At 54.3% G+C, this 19110-nt stretch overlaps 1 protein-coding gene across 4 annotated transcripts in view; it reads right to left on the bottom strand.

The window, feature by feature from the left end:
- Positions 1-2826: 2826 nt before the first annotated feature.
- The window catches only part of SLC4A3 (solute carrier family 4 member 3), a 35406-nt gene continuing 19122 nt past the window's right edge, over positions 2827-19110 (bottom strand). For 2 of the 4 annotated variants that reach the window (XM_064451430.1, XM_064451431.1), the window contains exons 9-23: positions 18423-18558; positions 18146-18320; positions 17631-17730; positions 15666-15850; positions 12842-13055; positions 12308-12529; positions 11831-11979; positions 10191-10385; positions 9537-9743; positions 8838-8927; positions 7141-7307; positions 6501-6754; positions 6008-6177; positions 5377-5550; positions 2827-4589 (exon numbers count right to left, since the gene is read on the bottom strand). In XM_064451430.1, coding sequence (XP_064307500.1) covers positions 4512-4589; positions 5377-5550; positions 6008-6177; positions 6501-6754; positions 7141-7307; positions 8838-8927; positions 9537-9743; positions 10191-10385; positions 11831-11979; positions 12308-12529; positions 12842-13055; positions 15666-15850; positions 17631-17730; positions 18146-18320; positions 18423-18558 — 2516 coding nt within the window. In that variant the 3' untranslated portion in view covers positions 2827-4511. The remainder of the gene's footprint in view (positions 4590-5376; positions 5551-6007; positions 6178-6500; positions 6755-7140; positions 7308-8837; positions 8928-9536; positions 9744-10190; positions 10386-11830; positions 11980-12307; positions 12530-12841; positions 13056-15665; positions 15851-17630; positions 17731-18145; positions 18321-18422; positions 18559-19110) is intronic. The other 2 variants (XM_064451434.1, XM_064451432.1) reach the window with 2 other exon arrangements.

The following is a 19110-nucleotide window of genomic DNA, read 5'->3' as shown; positions in this document are numbered from 1 at the left end:
GGTGAGAGAAGCTGCTGGTCAGAGTGCAGAGCTGGTCTGGCACAACCAAGACCCCTTCTAGGGAGCAGGAGGACACTTGCCCCCATCCCAGAATATGCCTCAGGGCAGCTGGGGGGCCGCAGGCACCCAGGCTGCTCTCCCCACACCATGCATATCCTGGGGCTGCAGGCAGCCTCTCTGCTCCTCTCCCTGCACTGCACCATCATTTTGCAGTCTAGTGTGCTCCCTGCTGTGGCAGCACTCAGCAGCTTCTCCCTTCTCTGGTTCTGCAAAAGTGGGGGTACCCCTCTGAGCTCACCTGTCCCAGCTCCCTCACTCCTCTCGCACCAGCCCATCCCTGTCGCCCTCCTCCCCACCCACCCGCTGTCTCCTCTCCAGCAGGGCAACAGGGACAGACTCATCCGAGCTGGCCAGATGTCCCATCCTTCAAAGCAGCATGCCGGCCTTTGGTAGCACCGTCTGCTGGCTGAGCCCGCACGTGTGACCCAAACCAGAGCCCCCGCAGCAATCCTGCATGCACCAGCCTGTACGTTGCATAGTGGTGCACTGTGTTTTGCAGTGCATCCAGAGCCCAGGACTGCGTGGGTGACCTGTGATCCCGGCTGCCTCCTCTCCATCGCCGTGGCCACCCATGGAAGCCCTCTACTCTGCCCTCGAAGGGGAGATCAGCACCTTCATCAGGCACGTGCAGTGGTGCCAGCAGGGCTTTGACCTGTGCAGCCTGTACCATGTGCTGCTGCTAGTGCTGCCACAGAGCCCCTCGGGGCGGGTGGAGAGCTGGCAGCACCTGCAGAGGCTTGCCCAGTGCCTGCCTGGCTCGGCCAGCCCTGACGTGGCCAGCTATGTGGGCTGGCTGGCCTCTTACCTGCAGCACCTGAGCACACTGAAGGAGAGGTTTGATGCCAGGGTGGTGGTCCCACTCTGCGAGAACTTGTACATGCATGAGGAGCCGTCTGCCCACCTCACCTGGCAGCCCCACCCAGCATCCATCCCACACTTGGCTGCACAGCTCTTCACCCACCGGCGTAACTGGGCGCTGCTGCTGCAGGGGGGACCCCTCAGCGAGTAGGTCTTCAGCCCCCAGAGCCTGCGTGACCTGTGTGGCTTTGTCCATGTGGGACCCTTTGTGAAGGTCTTGCGGCTGGTCCCTGACATCTTTCACCAGAGCTTGGCCACAGCAGTGCTTGCCCGGCGGTGGGTCCGTCTCCACCGCAGCAGGTATAGCCTCTCCCTGCCACCATCACCGTCACCATCACCATCAGTGCCACAGCAGCCACCAGCGCGGGGCAGAGCAGAGCTGGCTCCTAGCACTGTGCAGCTTCCACCATACGGCAGGGTACCCCAGCAGCCTGGCTCTCCCCTGGGCTTGCCTGACCTCTTGGTCCCACTGCAGACCTCAGGTGCAGGCTGCACCCCTGGGGTGCTGCGAGCCTGGCTGCGGGAGAGCCAGGAGGAGCTGCTGGCCCTGCTGCACCGCAGGGAGCGGGCGGCCGCGCTGCATGCCCAGGTCTGTCACGTCGCCCGGCGCATCCACGTCCTGCGTCTGCAGCAGCAGGGCAAGGGGACAGAGCTGGCCCAGCTCCAGCACAGCTTGAATATGGGAGGTTGCCGGCACCAGGCTGGCCTGGATGAGGAGCTGCAGAAAAGCCTGGAGCTGGAGGAGTACCACCACAGCATCCTGGAGGCTGACTGGCTGCTGGAGCTGGAGGTCAGGCCCATCCTTATCCGAGGGATTGATGCGGTAAGGGGTGTGCGCTGGCTCTGCTTGCGCTCCATGCCCTGCATCACAGGGCGAGAGCGGGGGCACTGCCACAGGCAGGGGAGCTGCATGGAAAGGGCTGGACAACCAGGCAGACACACGGATCTTGTGGGACTGGGTGGAGCCATAATCTCTCCAGTCCAAACTGAAGGCCCGCTGGGCAGCCCTGGGCACTGAGGTGTGAGGAAGGAGAGCCATGGAGTGGGGAATGGGAGAGGGGGTGTTTCCTAACATGGCAGAGCAGCCTACGGGAAACAGTCCTGGATGCTTGCATCCAGCCTACCTGGATGCTCAGGAGCCAGGCACTGGCTCTGCCTCCTCTCCTGCAGGTTCAGCAGCGCTGCCAGGACCTGGAGAGGATGCTGAGAGGCTGGGCACTGCCCACCCCACAGGGGGCCCAGCTCAGAAGCGGGACAGCCACCACCCCATCACCTGGGTGGGCTCAGCCCTCTGCCACATGCTGCATGGCAGCAGCCAGCTCGAGCAGCCAGCGACCCTGACCATGGGAGGGGGGGACCACCACCTACTCCCAGCAGCAGCACCCAGGAGAGCACTACTGGAGGACATCCAACCCATCAACAGATGGGCTGCAGGCAGCCAGCAGCTCATGGGGACCTGGCTCGTCTCCTGCCTGGAAAGAAAGCATGGAGGGAGTGTGTGTTTAATGTTTCCTCCATGCCCAGCCCGTGGCCCTGCTGTTCGGCATGTGGCTATGGTCTGGGTAAGGAGACGGGCACCAAGCACTGCTAAGCATGCAGGCACATGCTTGTGCACTTGTATGGATGCACACAGGCACGAACATGCATTTCTGGTTAAATATGGGGCTCATCCTCCTCTTTCCAGCAGCCAGCACGGGGGCTTCAGCTGGGCCCACAGTAGCCAGCCTGCTTGGTGATGGTGGTGGACAGCCCACCTCCCTGCCGGTAGTGGGTGACAAGGTGACAGTCCCCACTCTGGTTAGGGCTTGCTCCCTCGATGGCTGCTGCTGTGGGCAAGAAAGCACTTTGTCTCAGGGAATTTCAATTTCATTTATTACCAATTAACAAACAAAAGCAGAGAGTCAGACATGGTTCCTGTGAAGAGTTTATTGGTGTAGCTGTTTCCACTACAGTCAGAGTCACAATGCACAGCGACAACAGGCCTCCTACACTACACAGGGAGGACAGGACACACACGGCCACAGACACGCAGAGACACTTGTCTCTCTGCCCCGGGCCCTGCAGGGGGGCCGGGCTGTGGGGCAGGAACCTGCCTCAGGGGGAGGTCTTTCTCTCTGGTGGGGTATTTCTGCAGCTTCCCGGGGAAGGTGTCAGACCCTCCCAGTATTGAATCACCCACCATCTCTCACAGGAGCCAGGCTGATAAGTGGGAATCAGGGCAGCGGCTTGTCCCAAATCCAATGGTGAAGTGAGCATCCCAGCCTCCCCAAGGCCACTCTGGCTCTCACCGTCACGGAGGTCCTGGGGTGCCCGTCTCCTCTGGCACTACCTTCAGAAGCGCTGCGGGCAGCAGGGGCACCATCAGCAGTTTCTGAAGCAGCCCTGAACAGGGGCTGCTGGCCCAGGGAGGTCCCAGGGGACATGTTCAGAGCTGCCCAGAGGTGATGGGGGCTGAGTGCTGGGCACACTGAATGCTGCTCCTTCCCACTGGGGGGCACCCCTGGACATGAAAGGTCACCCTGATATGGCAGCAGAATTGGCGCTGGGGGTTTCAGTGACTTCCTTGAAGGGCTGCAGGGAGCCAGACGCACTGGATCACTGCAGAGGGAAAGGGAGGGGACCCAAAGGACTGTTTTGTGCTCTAGCACTACATCTCAGTATAGCTTCTTAAATATGGTTTGTGTTTGTTCTCGGGGACAGGGACAGGAATGTGGGGATCTGGGGTGCAACCTGTGATGAGTTTTTACCCCTGCAACCTTTTTGGAGGTGCAGAATGGCACAGGACTCCCCTTGGTCCCTGCAAGAGGGCAGGCACTCGAGGCTTCAGGATACCTGCTTGTCCTCAGTCTCCCCTCCCTGTGCAGTTTTCCTTTGGGAAGAGGGTTGGGAAAACTGGGGGTAAGCAAACATCCTCCCCCATGCCGAGCAAGAGCTGAAAACAGTCCTGTGGGAGGGTGACTGGACAGATGATGGTCTGGAGGACAGGGCCAGGGTGCTGGTCCCTCCTTGCCTGTCTGCCAGGCTGCAGCAGCCCCTTGGGCCAGGGGCTGTGGCACAGGCCCAGCATGAGCACTCCTGGAAGGGGGCAGAAGGGAGCAGGAGCAAGGCATCTGCCAGCTGAGCAAGGAGGCTGCTGACCTGGAAGAAGCCCACTGGCTGCCTGCAGGCAGCATCCAGCCCATCCCTGTGACTGCTTGGTGGCATGTGGCACTGAGACACAAGCTTCATGGTTGCAGAGGGGGGCACAGCGGCACCAGCTGGCATGGCTCCCCTTCACCACCTGGAGACCAGGCACAGGCTGCCTCCAGCAGGGCGGGGGCAGACCCCTGACCCACAGGCACTCAGGACCCACGCAGCTTTGGGATGTGAGAGGCATCTCTCAGCCCACCAGGTCCAAGAGGAGAGAGACTCACAGCCTCTGCTGAGCGAGCGATGGGGCAGGAGCTGGGGCTGCCTCCTGCGGGGCTATGGAACATCCATTCGTTGGTCCAGGCAAGAGATCATGTGAGTCACGGCAAGTCTCCAGTTAGTCCTTGGGAAGGATGAACAGGCATGAGCGGCCTGTCCCATGAGCAGGGAGGGCAGCTCCCAACTCACACAGGCATGTGCAGCTCGTTGTACTCGTCCCGGCCGTCCTCATCGAAGTTTGGCTCCGCATCCTCTGAGTCCAGCTGGGGAGAGGCAGAGACCAGGCTCTGAAGACCACAGCTGCCCCAGCACAGGGTCAAGCCTGGCACAGAGGGTCCAGCATGCAGAGAGCCAGGCAGCTGGGCTGCGCTGGAAAGAGCAAAGCTCTTGCTCCTTCCCCTCCCAACAGGCTCCTTTTTTTGCCCCTGATGCCTATCCATGCATCCCCAGCCTGATGCCCTTTCTTATAAGTGTTCCTGTTTGACAGTGTCCTATCACTGGGTCTTTGGTCCAGCACAGCAGCTCCTCCTTCCTCTCTTGCTGGCAGCACCCACTTCTGGGTGCTGCTCCAGGCTGCTTTCCAACAGGAGCTCAGGATGTTGGCAGCAGAAGAGCAGCTGCCACCACTCAAGGAGCTGCCAGCACCCTGGCACTGTGGTTACATGCTCCTGTGCTGAGCAGCCACAAGCTCTGATGTGCTGCTGGGCTGTCCTTGCTGCTGTCTCAGTGGAGAAATAGGGTGTCTCTTGATGAATGAGCCACAAATGGGGAGGAGGATGGAAGAGGAAACCCTTATTCCAAACCTCTGTATGGTAGGATCCTCTGTCTCCTTGCCCTTGGGTGCCCATCCATCCCATACTGCTCTCCCAGGGCTACAAGCTCTGAGGAAGCTACCCATCCACCTACTGCTGTTGAATAAAGAACCCCAGAAAACAGCAGGGAAGGCCAAGGCTTTGCTGGCCCAGGACATCCCAGCCATTCAGTCTGCCAAATCTTCTCTACCTTGCTCCAGTGGTGCAAGCTAGACTGTGAAGACAGTTATCTGCTTACCGCTTTGAGCTCCCTGTCATGGAAGAAGTGGGGCAGTACAAAGCGTCGCAATGGCACCGTCATGATCAGGACAAAGGGGAAGGCCAGGGATGCCACTGTAGATTTCACCACCCAGAGCAGCACGATGCAGGCCAGTTGAATGCAGGTGAAGAGATTCATTCTCCAGGTCTTCACCTAGGGAGGTAAATCCAGTTAAGAACACATTATCCTTCCACACATATTAATAAAGACCCGACTGGCAAAACATAACCCTTCTGCATAGGATAGTACAGTAACACAACAATGCTGCATGCTCTACCTGCTTGTAGACAGAACCCCCTAATACATCAGGCTCTTTGCAACCCAGCAGCATAGCCACTTGGCAGTACAGTGTCCCTACACCCACTCAAGCAATGCATCACTCCTATAATCAGCCCGTCCATACAATATCCTGGCAATACACTCCTGCGTGCAGCCTATCAGCATACTGTCCTAGCGTTGTATCACCTCTGTGCATGGATTGCACTTACTTCTTTGCACAAACTTGCAGCCAAGGGGGAGCCCAAGCATCACTCTAGCAAAGCACCATCTTCCTCTCACCTGCCTCTTCTGCTCCTCATTACCTGGTTCCCCGCAACCTGCCTTTGCTCACCTTGACAACATAGATGTGGTCAGGGTGGTGCTTGGATGGCATGAAGATCAGGAGCAGCCGCTCGTAGAGCTGGATGCCAGTGAGCGAAGTAACCCCCATGTAAAGGAAGATGCCGAAAAGCACAGCCAGCGGGATCTGCCGCAGCATGTTCCCCATCACAATGGACAGACCTGCACAGAGAGAGCTCAGGGCATGGTGTGTCTCATGCCCACATGAGCCCCGCCACAAGGCACCTTGGCCTCTGTCCCTCTCCCGCCTCCTGCCTGTCTGTCCTGAGGTGCAAGGGAAAGGAAGCGCAAGAGGGGTCTAGCTGGAAGGGCTGCACAGATGGACTGGCCATGGGGCGGTTCTGAAGGCTGCCAGAGGAGAGCTGAGTGTAGGTGGGGCAGTGCTGTGGTGAGCGGGCACAGCGCAAGCTGGCCTGTGGGGCAGGGGCACTGCCAGGAGATTCAAGTCGTCAGCCCTTCACTCCTCCACCCAAGCAGAGGCTTACCGACGAGGGCAGCAATAAGCACGCCGGTCACACGCTGCTCCTTCACCTCCTCGATCTTGGGCTTCTCTCCTGGTGCGATGGCCTTGCTCATGACCGTCAGGGCATTGACGTGGGTGACAGAGCGCACTGTCGCTGCAGTCAGCCAGGGCAGCCCAAAGAGTGCACAAAGACCCCCCATAGTGCCAATGAGCAGCAGGTCCAGGTGGAAGCCAGAGCCTTTCAGCAGCTTCCTCTCCTTCTTGCTCACAATCAGCCTGGGAAGAAAAAGAGCCTGGGTCAGTGACAGGCCCAGCCCAGTGCCCAGGGACAGCACTGTGGCTGGGGACAATGTTCACTCCCCGGAGAGAGCAAACATGGGGACAAGGAGGTAGCTGAGGAGAGGGACGGTGGCTGTCAACCTCAGGTTAGAGGTTTCCTCCTGTGCTTGGCTGAGGCAGGTCTCCACCACACTACACGCCATGAAGGGAGCCAAGAGACGATGGGAGAACCCAAGAAGGCACACTCTGAAACGGCCAGGGTCTGGCCCTTGCTGTCCCACTGGGACACCAAGTGCATCTCCACACAAATGGCACCAGCACCCATCCCAGCCTTGCCTGCCTAGGGGTTAGTGATGGTTGGCACTGGGGGGGGAGGTACTCACGTAGTGATCTGTGTCTCCATGAAGATAAGAATGAAGACCAGGAGGGCAGGGATGGCAGAGGCAAACATCATCCACATTGGAAAGGTCCCACTGCTGCCCATGGGGTGAATGAACCAGCCACGCTTGTGAGGAGATGTGACCGACAGGCCAGAAGGGACATTCAGCTTCTGGTGGTGTAGCCACAAAACCCAGCAGTTATATACTAATACACACATGCCCATGGCCTCACACAGGACTAGCCTTGATCCTCCTTGTCTCCCTGGTCTGAATGCCTCAGATGATGGGACAGCCACCCTGACCTAACATGGGCCTGCCTCATTTCCTATTTGAATTCCCTTGGTTTTTGTCCAAGAGCCCAAGGAAATATCTCCCCCAGGGAACCTCACCCCCATGTCAGTGCTTGCAGACCATGGTTAAAATGCTCCTTGACCTCTGCTTGGACAAATCAAGTGTCCTGAACTGCCTATGCTTCTCTGAGGTGGCTTTCCAGACTTTCCAAGCCTTTTCTGAGACATTTTTCAGTATTGTTTTTGCAGTGTGGACCCCAGAAGTGGCCACATTCTGTGGAAATGACCTCACTCTTATCATGTTCAGAGGGAATATCACGTTTGTGCTCCCATCAGAGACCACACAGACTCCTAGCTGTACATAGTCCCAACCCTGCGTTCACCAGCATTTGAACTCTCGGCTCTGCACTGCTCTACAGCTGCCCTTGCTGTCTGCGTGAGCGCTGCAGGGAGAATTTATTATTTGCATTTATGTTAATCAGCATAAGTATGAATAATATTCCTGGAATGCTTGTTCTTGAGCTAAGCTGTGTAACTAAGTACCATTTTCTCAGAAAGCTTTGTACATATGCTGAGTTAATACTGAAAGGATAATGCTTTTGATATTAATTGTAGAAGTGTAGAAGGGTATGAAAGGGATGTAACAAAGTGCATGATTTTACTAACATCTGATAAAACCAGATTTTTCATTGAAATTTATATGCATAAAAATGCGTTTGGATTCCATTAAGCCTTGGGCTGCCTTGACAAAAAGCTTGCATGCTGAACAGGAACTACCTTTCACCCTCTCCCCAATGTTAGTTGAAAAAAAGGAAGAAAAAAAAACCCAACAAACAAAACAGATATAACTACACATCTATTAAAAAAGGGGGGAAGTAGGGAAAACTGGTTTGATAACATATAAGTTTGTGCATAAACTGGGAAAGAGATCATTGTCTTTGACATAAAGTGATCAAAATATTTAGTAGCCAATAATCAAGGAGTATAAATATGTTCAGTACTAAACCCATGACAAGTACCCCACTGAAACCACTCTATATGCCACCCACTTCAGTGTGCATAATCAGTTTATGTCTTGTTGACTGACTGCAAGTTTTCAGAGTTACAAACAAGGAATTAACTGCATTGAAACTCCTTGGCCCCCTAAAGCTACCTCTACTAACAGCTGGAATACCAGAGGGATACCAGGGGACTCCAGTCCCTGTAACTCTGGTCTCAGTCTCAGCAAGACCCTTGGAGCTTCCCCTCAGCGTGGGAGTGAGGATGAGGGGAGCGTCTTTGTTTGCTTTGTGCTATTACGACTGAAGTGGCAGGAAACACAAATCCCTCATTGCACAAGGGCAGCCCAGGGTGCCCCAGGGATCACTGCTGGGCTGCAGGAGGGGCTCTGAAAGCAGTGCTGGCACCTACCTGCGTGTATGTGTCAGTGATGGTGTAATCCACCAGCACCATGACCAGGATGGAGATGGGGATCCCGAAGTCTCCGATGATCCGCCGAGCCTGCAGAGCAAACACCCTCACTGGCAAAGGGAACGGGCTGGCCACCCTGCTGCAGGGAGCCTGTGGCAAAGTGAAGCCCCAGATGGGGCCAACCACCACTGCAAACCTGAGTGCTGCTGATGAGCAGAGCAAGGGAACCCAGCCTTGACCCATGGGGCCGTGCATGCCACTGCCCGTATAACATACAGTCCTCCAGCCACTCTTAAGTGACTGGCTAATTGCTCTTACTGCCTTATTTGGCTGGTGCTCCAGGTATTACACAGATGCCCTCCATGAAGAGATATGTCCAAAGGGAACAAGCTGTAAGCTCTCCCCCTCCTATATTCTAATTTAACAGACTTGTATCCAGCCAAAGGAGCTTTCCCAAGGACCAGAAGACTTTTCAGCAAAGCTCACTGGAGCAGGATAGTGCAGATACCATCATCAACAGCGAGCTCTGGTCTGCAGCCTAGGCCAGCCTACCATCCCTTCTGCATGGTATTTAAGGGATTGCTGGTGTTTCTTTGGCAGACAGTCCAAACGCTCTGGAGAACAAAGGTCTGTAGCAAGAATCATTATTTGTTTGGCACATCCCCTGTCCTTAACAAACGGCTCCCACAAACTTCTCACCTTTCCTCCTAAGAAACGGCTGTTCTTGAACTTGCGCATAAAGAAAGCAATGAAGAAGGTGCCTAGCATGAGGATGAGGGAGAGGAGAGCGGTGTTGGGCTGCATCCTGATTCCCAGTGACATTGCATCCGCAGAGAGCATGCTGGCATTCAGGCCGCTCTGTACGTTTGGTGGGTAGAACTTCAGCAGAGGGTGTTCTGCAAACACCTGGGCAGGTGAGAGAAGCAGCAGGCACTGTCACCACAAGGAGGGGCAGGGGGCACTGTCACTACTGGGGGCAGGGGGAAGCGGAGGTGTCCTGCTCTGTGGAGAGGTGAGGGTGGTAGATGGTGGGCGCGGACAATCCCAGCATCCGTCACCTCGCCTCGCAACCTACCCAGCTGGAGAGGGCTGGGGAGAGAAAAGTGGCCCCTCTTTAATGCCTCCTGCAGGAAGAGAAGGGGAGACAGACGTTAGGGCTCGTTCTGCCAGCCTCTGTGCTGGCACAGGGGCCAGCTGGGCTGGGGCATGAGAGGCCAGCAAAGAACTGCTCTGCAGAACGCCTAGGAAAGCTGCGGCTGAGCTGGCCCTGTTCCCCTGCCTCCTGTATGCTAAAGCAGCAGGTTCCTGGGGGATCGAGAGATGCGGCAGCCCATCTCCCTGGGGAAGGTTCACCTTGTACAGTTTGTAGAAGGTCTCGTAGATAAAGATGAGGGAGATGAGGAAAGCAAAGATCTCCTGCGTGAAGGGCGAGATGTAGCGCACCAAGAAGCTTCCCTCAGCTGCCACGATAATGAAGATGAAGACGATGAGCCACAAACCAATCCACACTCTGCCTGTCAGATACTCAATGCCTTGTGTCTGGCAGAACTGAAACGGAAAGGGGAAGGAGTTACTCGTGGCTCCTCAGGCTGCTTTGCACATCTGCTCCCCATGAAGATCAAAGACTCTCCTGGAAAAAAGCATCCACATCTGCTCAGGCATCCAGCACAGAGACAGAGAATTCAGGGCTGGAGTCACAGGTAAAGTTACAGACTTTGCATTAACACCAGCCAGCTCACACCAAGCAGGTCTTTACAACTCCAGTCTTTGCAACAGTACCTCCTTCACTCTCTGCTGAAGTCATCCTATGCATGATGCTCCGCATCCCACCCATATGGAGGTGCCATTACTCAAACACAGCTCTCCACTGCTCCATGCATTCAACAGCACAAGCCTGCTCCCTGTAAAGGAGAGCCTGAGCAGCCTGCTATGTCCCGCAGAATAAAGGCTACATTAGCTGGGGCACGATCTCAGACAGTGCCTTGTGTACACACAGTTGCATGTGTGTGTAGAAAAGCCCCCGGCTGTCACCACAGAACAGACCATCTCCACTGCCTCTGCTCATCCACACAGAGCAACACCAACTACTTTCAGCACAAATCACATCCCTCCCTTTGCAGCCTTCCTCAGTACCACCACAGACAGTGCCCTCACACAGGGCCCTCACACAGTCACTTTGTACGCAGTGACTGGGCAAAGCAAAAGCAGGCAGTGAGAAGTGCAGTCACAGGAGAGCAGAGAAATTCCCACTGCGCAATGGCATCACCAGCTCCAAACTCTTGACACCAAGGTGAAAATCTAGCTGTAGGAAAAACCATGCTTTAAAAGACCAGACATGCTAGGAATCAGAAAAAAAAAGTAGGATTAGACCCACTGCTTGGAGGTAGAGTGACATAGGGAGACTTTTAAGAGTGAAGAGGTCATGCTACTTGAGAAACAAACATGTCCATCTTGTCTGGCCAGGATATCTCCACACATACCCTTGGCCTCATCCTGACAAGTGGGAGTAATGTACGTGAGACATCCCAAATGGGTGGTACACTGAATGTTTTTGGGTTCCCATACAAGGAAACCTGGACACAAATTAAAGTTGTGAAATGGTGTTCAAAGGAAGCCCCAAAACCAAGAAAGTATTAGGGACCAGTGTTTTAGGATGCAGCTAACAAGTGCTCATTGTGCCAGGATAGGTTGCAGCACAGGGCTGGGGGACAATGCTCCCTCACGGTCAGCAAGTAGAGTGCTGTTACCACTGTCACGCCTCAAGGGGGTCAGCCCGCAGGATACAGCAACAGGAGGCAGAAGTCCCTAAGGTATGACCTGCAAAGGGTCAGCAGAGCGAGGGCCAGCCCAGGCCGAACTGAGGGCAGCTTGGCAGGACCCAAGGAGTCCACAACATCAAAGATCGTTTGGAGAGCTGAAGAAATGTCAGCTGCCCTCTTCAACGCAAGGGCAGAGCGAGCAGGTGCCAAGCACAGGCACTGCCTCACATGTACCTTGTAAAAAGCTTCTTCAAACACCAGCAGAGGCCCTGAGAAGCCAATGACCAGGAGCGGCTGGGCTCCAAGCAGGGAGAAGAGGACCCCTAAAACCGAGGTGGAGATTATCAGCTCGGAGACCCCCATGAGACCCTCAGTTTTCTCTCCTGGGAAAGAGAACAACATGTGAGTGTTATAGCCTGGACACAGGCACCGTCACCACAGGCAGGCAGGCTGCAGACACGGCTCCAGGCGGAGGAGGCAGGTCCCCATCCCATCAGTCAGAGGTCCCCTGCATTGGGCAGGGAGCACAGAGGGAGCCCAGGGAGCCGAGGCTGGAGAGGCCAAGCGGCAGGGAGGGGACAAGGCAGCAGCCGAGGCACAGCGCTGCCGCTCTCCGAGTGAGCAGCATTGAAGCCCACCCCAGCACAGCATCACACAGACACAGCCAGTGTCCCAGCGTGCAAAGAGCAGACCAGAAAGCAGGCCCATTACCTAGGAGTCCCCCGAAGGTGATGGCAGGAGAGAGAGCAGCAAAGTAGATGAAGAGAACGGCCGCGAGACACTGGCTGTGCAAGGCGTCTCTGATGTCACTGAGGTATTTGGGGTACCTGCGCTTTATGTCCCGAACCAGACCTCCAAAAAATATCCCGGTCCGCTTCAAAGGGTCGTCCTCAGCTTCCTCCTCTTCCTCCTCAGCTTTCACTTCACACAGCTCTGGGGGTGCACGGAGGGCAGGGCTTGAGCAGGGGAATGCAGGTCTGCCCTTGGGCAGTCCCTCTCCCCCATACCTCATGGATACCCTCCTTCAGCAGCACTAACAGGGTGGGGCCCCTGCGACTGCACATCCCACTGCTTCCAGCTGCCCGCAGCTGCCCGAGCCACCCACAGCCACTGTCCTGCCTCCCTGTGCCCCACTCCCACTGCCCACTGCAGGAGCCAGGCCCTTCTCATCCCTCTGCCAGGCTCTGTGATTGGGGGATGCAGAGCACTAGCAACAAACTCTTGCCCAAACGTGAGTGGAGAGACCTTTGGCTTCCTGGACAGCCCCCTCCTTCATGGACTTCTGCTCCCTCTCCTTCCTCTTCCTCAGCAGCAACTTCTGGAAGGTGGCAATGGATTTGAGCAAGTCTTTCCCCTCCACCTCCGATGGGGGGATAACAATGCTGCAGTCCAAGAACTCGTTGATTGCGTTCAGAAGGTCTTGACGGTCATCTGCCATGTATGCAGCCTCATGGAAGTGCTGAGAAGGGCAGGGAAAAAGAGAGAGGAAGAAGGCTTAGACCAAGACTGCACCCAGCTACCTACAGCCTGGAAACACAATGATTGCTGTGACCATACAGTAACATCCTGCTCCCTCAACCCACTACTTGTCTCACTACTGCCACTCTGTGACCCACGCTCCTGAATCCCTCCTCCCTGTCCTTCTACCCAATGGTCCTCACTTAATCCTACATCTCTCCTCCCTTCCCTATCCATCCTTTCCAGTGGTCTTTCCACTGGTCTTGCCCAAGATCATGCTCCTGCAGCATCTCTGCCAGCTGCACACTCTGCCAGACCACAGGCTGCCTCTCATGGGACCTCTCCATCAATCAAAATCAGATCTGTGCTTCCCAGCTAGTCTGGTGCCTCTTTTTCCCCAGGCTAGATGATATACCTGGCCAGCCTGTGCCTCTGTTCACACCAGATCATTGTGGGTGCATCAGGCCAAGATCCTTCTCCATACAAGCTCTGCATGCCATTGCTGGGTCCTGAAGAACTCTCATTCAGAGCCCAGCTCAGAGATGTACCAGAAGCCAGGCACCACAGAGATGGAAGACTTTCCCCATTCCTGCAGCTCAAAATCACAACTCTGCAACAGATAGATGTCCTCCTAGTCTGATCTTGGGTTTGTTTTGAAGGAGAAGCTAGTGGAGCCCTAAAGCACTGCAGATAAAGCACAAGAACCAGGGCCTGAGCAGGGAGCATAAGAAACTCTCAGGAGTTTCCACATAGGAGAGGGAGAGAAAATAGGAGTCCACGGCATGAGGGAAGCCATGCAATGGAAACCAGGCAGAAAAGGGGAGTGTCCTAGTTTCAGCTGGAATAAAGTTATGTTTCCTCCTAGCAGCTGGTATAGTGCTGTGTTTTGGATTTAGTATGAGAATAATGTTGATAACACACTGATGTTTTAGTTGTTGCTAAGCAGTGCTTACAGTACTCAAGGACTTTTCAGCTTCCCATGCTCTGCCAGGTGCAGAACAAGCATAGCCAGGACAGCTGACCCAAACTGGCCAAAGGGCTATTCCATACCATATGACATCATGCTCAGTATATAAGCTGAGGGGAGCTGGCCGGGGTGCAGGGACTGCTGCTTGGGGACTGGCTGGGCATTACTTGTCCCGTGGTAAGCAACTGCATTGTGCATCACTTGCTTTGTATATTATTATTTTTATTATTATTATTACTAGTACTATTTTACTTAATTTTATTTCTATTATTAAACCATTCATACATCAACCCACAAGTTTTCTGACTTTTACTCTTCCAATTCTCTACCCCATCCCATTGGCAGGGGAGTGAGCGAGTAGCTGTATGGTGCTTAGCTGCTGGCTGGGGTTAAACCATGACAGAGAGATACTTCTGACAGCAAGGACAAGATGACAAGGAGAGGACTCCAAGAATACCATGAGGGGACAGCACTACTGCAGATAGGCAGGGAGGTGCTGGCAAATGGGCAGAAGCGCTGCATTGCCTCTGGAATGTGCCTGCAGACAAGGGGCTGGAGGAATATGAACAAGTGAACAGCCTGTAAAGCAGGTAGGGGACAGCTAAGGTCCCTGCAGCACACAGACTCCCTGGAGCCACAGCTTAAAACTGTAAGTGATATCATACTCTTCATGGCGCCAGCCACTGTGTAACCCTGCTATGGCCAGACCCGGCTGTGGCAGCTGGCTGCCATCTTCCAGCAACAGAGGCGCAGAGGCTCAAATGAGCAAGATCAGCCTGAAGTTGGAATATGGCACCTCACGTCTTCTGGCTAAAAGCAGTCTCAGCTGAGCCCTGTGCAACTCCTGGGAGGGATCTTTCACAGCTGGGAGACCTTGTTGCCCACAACCCCCCTGCTCTGAGTGGACCTTTTAGTCCCCAGTTCAGGGAGAGCTGTGCACTGGTGGCAGGACAGGCAGGTTTGTTACTCAGTTGTAGTTACATGACACCAGCCAGGAGGACCCCGTGAACCTCCAATTCTCCTGTCCTGGATATACGCAGCAGATTCTCAGATTGTATTTTCTTTCCCTTTAATTCCTTACCAGGATAATTAATTTCACTTTCCTGCCATCTAGCCAGATGGGGGACTTCTAGCAGTGCACATGCTTGGCAGAAAAACCTTCCTGCCTCCTCATCTCTCCTCCTGAATGGATGTGCTCCTCTGCATGGATGTCCCAGCCATGGGACTCAGAAAGCTTCATCCAAACATCTGACAAAAGTCCCCAAGCATTGCTGGATCTTTTTGTCAGTGTGGCCTGGGCCAGACGTCATTGTCACAGGCTCCACTCCTCTCTGTGAAACATCAACTGAACACAACTCCTCTAACCTTGGGCAGTCCTTTGCTCCTGCTTTTACGTACGGTCCCTTTCTTTACCCAGCCGAGCACTCTCTGTCCCAGCCAAGTGTTTGTCCTACTCTTCCTTCTGTATTGGAGCATCCTTCCTTGGTCAGGCCAGGCTGCTCTTAAACCCCAGGTGCTCACATCTGCCCGGCCCACCTGGGCCTTTGCACAGCGTCTCTTGGCACTCTTGTACCAGGACTGACTTCTGAGTTGCTGCTGAAGCTCCCTCACCTGTGCAAGCACCACTACCCCTCAACTCCTCACCTTGTCAGACATGAGGGTGGAGATAGAGCGGCCAATTTCATGGTAGTCCATGCTGGCTTGGCTCGGTCCCAGCAGCACAAAGATGAATCTGACAGGAATTGGGACCTCCAAGACAGATTCCAGGAAGACTGCCTCATTTAGTCGGACGAAGGCCATAGTTGGCTGCTCCAGGAACTGCACACAACCTATGAGGAGGCAACGTTTTGAGCAGAGTTAATCTTTGAGGTGAGCTGTACTGGGCTGCCTTTAACAGTGGAAACAGGGTTTTTGGGGGTTCCCACGAGCCCTGCAGTCCTGTACTTGTCTCCGCACCACTGACACAGCATTGAGCTTCATGCCAAGGACTGCTCTAAGTCCCCTCTTTACTGATCATTCCCAAGCAGTGCTACTTTCTTTGGCTTCCCAATCAGGCCATTCTTAATCTCTTACAGATGGGCTCTACTTACACTACAAGGGGCTAATTTTAAATCAGACAGTTGTTTTCCACTAAGCCACTGCCTTATGGAAGGAAGTCTCTTAAATGTTACTTTTATCAAACAAACTTCTAATCTCATCAAAGAATTAAATCAGGTTTGCTTGACATGACCTATTTCCCATAAACCTCACTGCTTGGCAATAATTACATTCTTATCCTTTAGCTCTTTATTAATTGAATCCCATATTAGCTCTGCCATTATGTTGGCCAGGAAGGATGTCAGGTTAAGCAGCCTATAGGTACTGGATCGCTGTCCTTCCCTTCTTGAGCATGGATGCTATGAGCTTTCTTCTGTTTTTCTTGTATGTTCCCTGTATTCTTAGACTTTTTTTTTTCAGATGAAAATGAGCCAGTTCTCTAAAGACTCATAGGTACAAACTGCACAGTTTGTTTTACAATGTCCTCATCTCACCAATGCTTGGCAGCCTCTTTGGTTCCTAACAGATTGGGAAGTACTCCCGCATCCTCCGGCACACCAGCCGCTTCCTTCCCATACCGAACACAAATGTTTATTGAATACTTGTATTTCTCTGGCATTATTACTGATCTTTCTGCCATCTGCATCCAGCAGAGAGCTGTGTTCTGTGTTAGACTGGCAAATCTGGGCCACCTGAGCAGCCAAGTGAATCCCAAAACACAGCCTTACCTCAGAAATGGCCAGTGTTTAGTTATCTGAGTATTCAAAGTGCATTTATGAAGCTGATTTGGCCTCATCGTGGTTAAGTATCAGCTTGGTTGAGCTGCCAAGCCTCTTTGCCTGAACTTTTAACCTAGTGGATGGGCAATGACATTTCCTTTGCTTGTAATGTAGCTATGTTTGCTGAGGTGTTAATGCCAGCGAAGTGCTGAGAAGGACTAGTCTTGCGGTCAGAAGGCACCAAGCCCGCTGATGCTTGAGCCTGCCTGTTCACAGCCCTCTGGTACAGAGAAATACCTCCTGGCAGTGCTATGGCCAATACCTGAGACTTGCCACCAGCCAGGCCTGGCTTCCATAAACTCAAAGCTCCCTGGCACACACAGCCAGCAACCAACAGTGGCCCCGGGCAGGGTCCAGCTGCTGGCGAGGTGTGAAGAGGCCAGACGGGGGGCAGTGATGGTCAAAGGACAGTGTGAGGCCTGATAGCAGCCAGTGCCTGGCCATCAGTCCCTTGGGCACCACTTACCCACTTTGGAGCTGCAAAATGGGATGTTCTGGTGAGCCTGGTGGGTCTTTCTCCTCTAATCTGGGCCCCAGCTCCCAGCAGCAGTGTCTATCAACCTCTAGATCTAGGAAAGGAACTACCAAGCACCCCTGACATTTACCACAGACAACCAAAACATGCGTTGTCACCAAAGGACAGAGCATACAAGGCTGCCTCCCCAGTTGAACTTTGGGAACATGGGCAAGATGATGAAATACTCCTCAGGAGGTAGGGCACAGACAGCTGGAGCCTGACAAGGATCTGAACTGCTCTCTTTGGCTCCAGGGGACTTTACATCCTGCCTCTTACCCACAAGGACCACTGTGGCCTCTGCATCTTCAGGGATCTTCTCCATCAGCTTCAGGTATTTACGGTGGCCCTCAGAGTTATGGAGATGTGGGTTTTTCTGCTGGGAAAGAATACAAACAAGTAAGGGTGGAGTTCCCATGCCTTGGTATCCCTACACAGACTTGTACCCCTCTGGTATATCTGCAGCCAGGATTGCCTCGACTGCACGCCTGACACCCTGCTTCACAGGCAAGGCACTCTCACAGCAAACGGCCACCCTGCAAGCACCAGGGCTGTTGCTGCCATTGCATGCTCAAGCAGACATTTGCATACAGCACGAGGCTGAAATTAGGTCCCGAAATCATAATGCAGTGACCTGATTTCCAGCACTCCAGGTGATCCAGAGGAGCCCAGCCCTTGCAAGTACGAGGCCCCTATGAAGGAGTCCAGAGGTGGGCACCAAGGGCTGCCACCAGCCAACAGTTGTCCCCAGGGTGTGGAAAAAAGAAGCAGTAACCCCCTCATGTCACTCTCACCTCCTTGCCCTCGGTCTCATGTGTCTTGGGGTCAGCCATCTCGATGCGCTCTTCCCCCATGAGGGGCATGCAGGTGTCGGTGGTGTGGTTATGGTGGTGGTTCCCCACGATTGAGTTCATGCTGGAGCTGGAGTGGTTCCTTGGGAAGAAGCCCTCCTTCTCATCATTGGGGTGGCTGAGGGGAAAAGCAGCAGCCATGAGGGGACCTGCTTCTGTGCCACCTGGGGCTCACAGACAACCCCTGAGCCCCAGCAGCCCTTGGTCATGTACCACCCACCTGTGCTTCAGCAGCAGGGCGCGCAGCACATTGGCTCGGTCCTCTGCTCTGATCTGGTCAGAGATTATCATGGTCTCCACCATGAGGTGAGCAATGCCAGGCAGTGTAGTCTGCTCCAGGTCAAGGAGGACAGCACCTGCCAGCAGAAGGGGGAAAAGCCCTGATCCTAGTGTGCAGCGCTCCCTGCCGCACGCACAGTCTGGGAAAACAGCCGTCCCACCAGGAGCAAGGCTTTGGTTGGGGTACAGATTCTCTCAGTTGAGAAATGCCCCAAGTCCAGATGTCCCATGTCATCTGTGCAAACCCTTGTCCCAAGAAAATCCAAAAGCTCCAAGAGGCACTAGTAGCTCTGGTTCCTCAGTCTTGTTTTGGTCTCCCACCCTGACCAAACTTGATCCTTCACACCAAACATGGGTCAAAGAACTGCAGGCCCAGGCACCGCTGGGTGTCACAGCTGCCATGTGCCTGAGAGCAGCAAAGCACGGCAAGGAACCAACACAGGCACCCTTGGGCTAATGCAAACCCTGGCAAATGGGCTGCAGGACAGTTTGTCTCTGCAGACCCTAGACGAAGCCTGGACACAGACACTGTTGGAGTGTCTCTAGTGAGGGGCCAAACAGTGACAGAAGCTGTCCTGCAAAACCTGTCCCAGAGCAAGACACAAACCCTGGCCCACAGTTTCTGACTC

This window comes from Phalacrocorax carbo, chromosome 5 (assembly GCF_963921805.1).
Source record: "Phalacrocorax carbo chromosome 5, bPhaCar2.1, whole genome shotgun sequence".
Lineage (NCBI taxonomy): Eukaryota > Metazoa > Chordata > Aves > Suliformes > Phalacrocoracidae > Phalacrocorax > Phalacrocorax carbo.
This window is presented reverse-complemented; position numbering and strand designations above follow the sequence as displayed.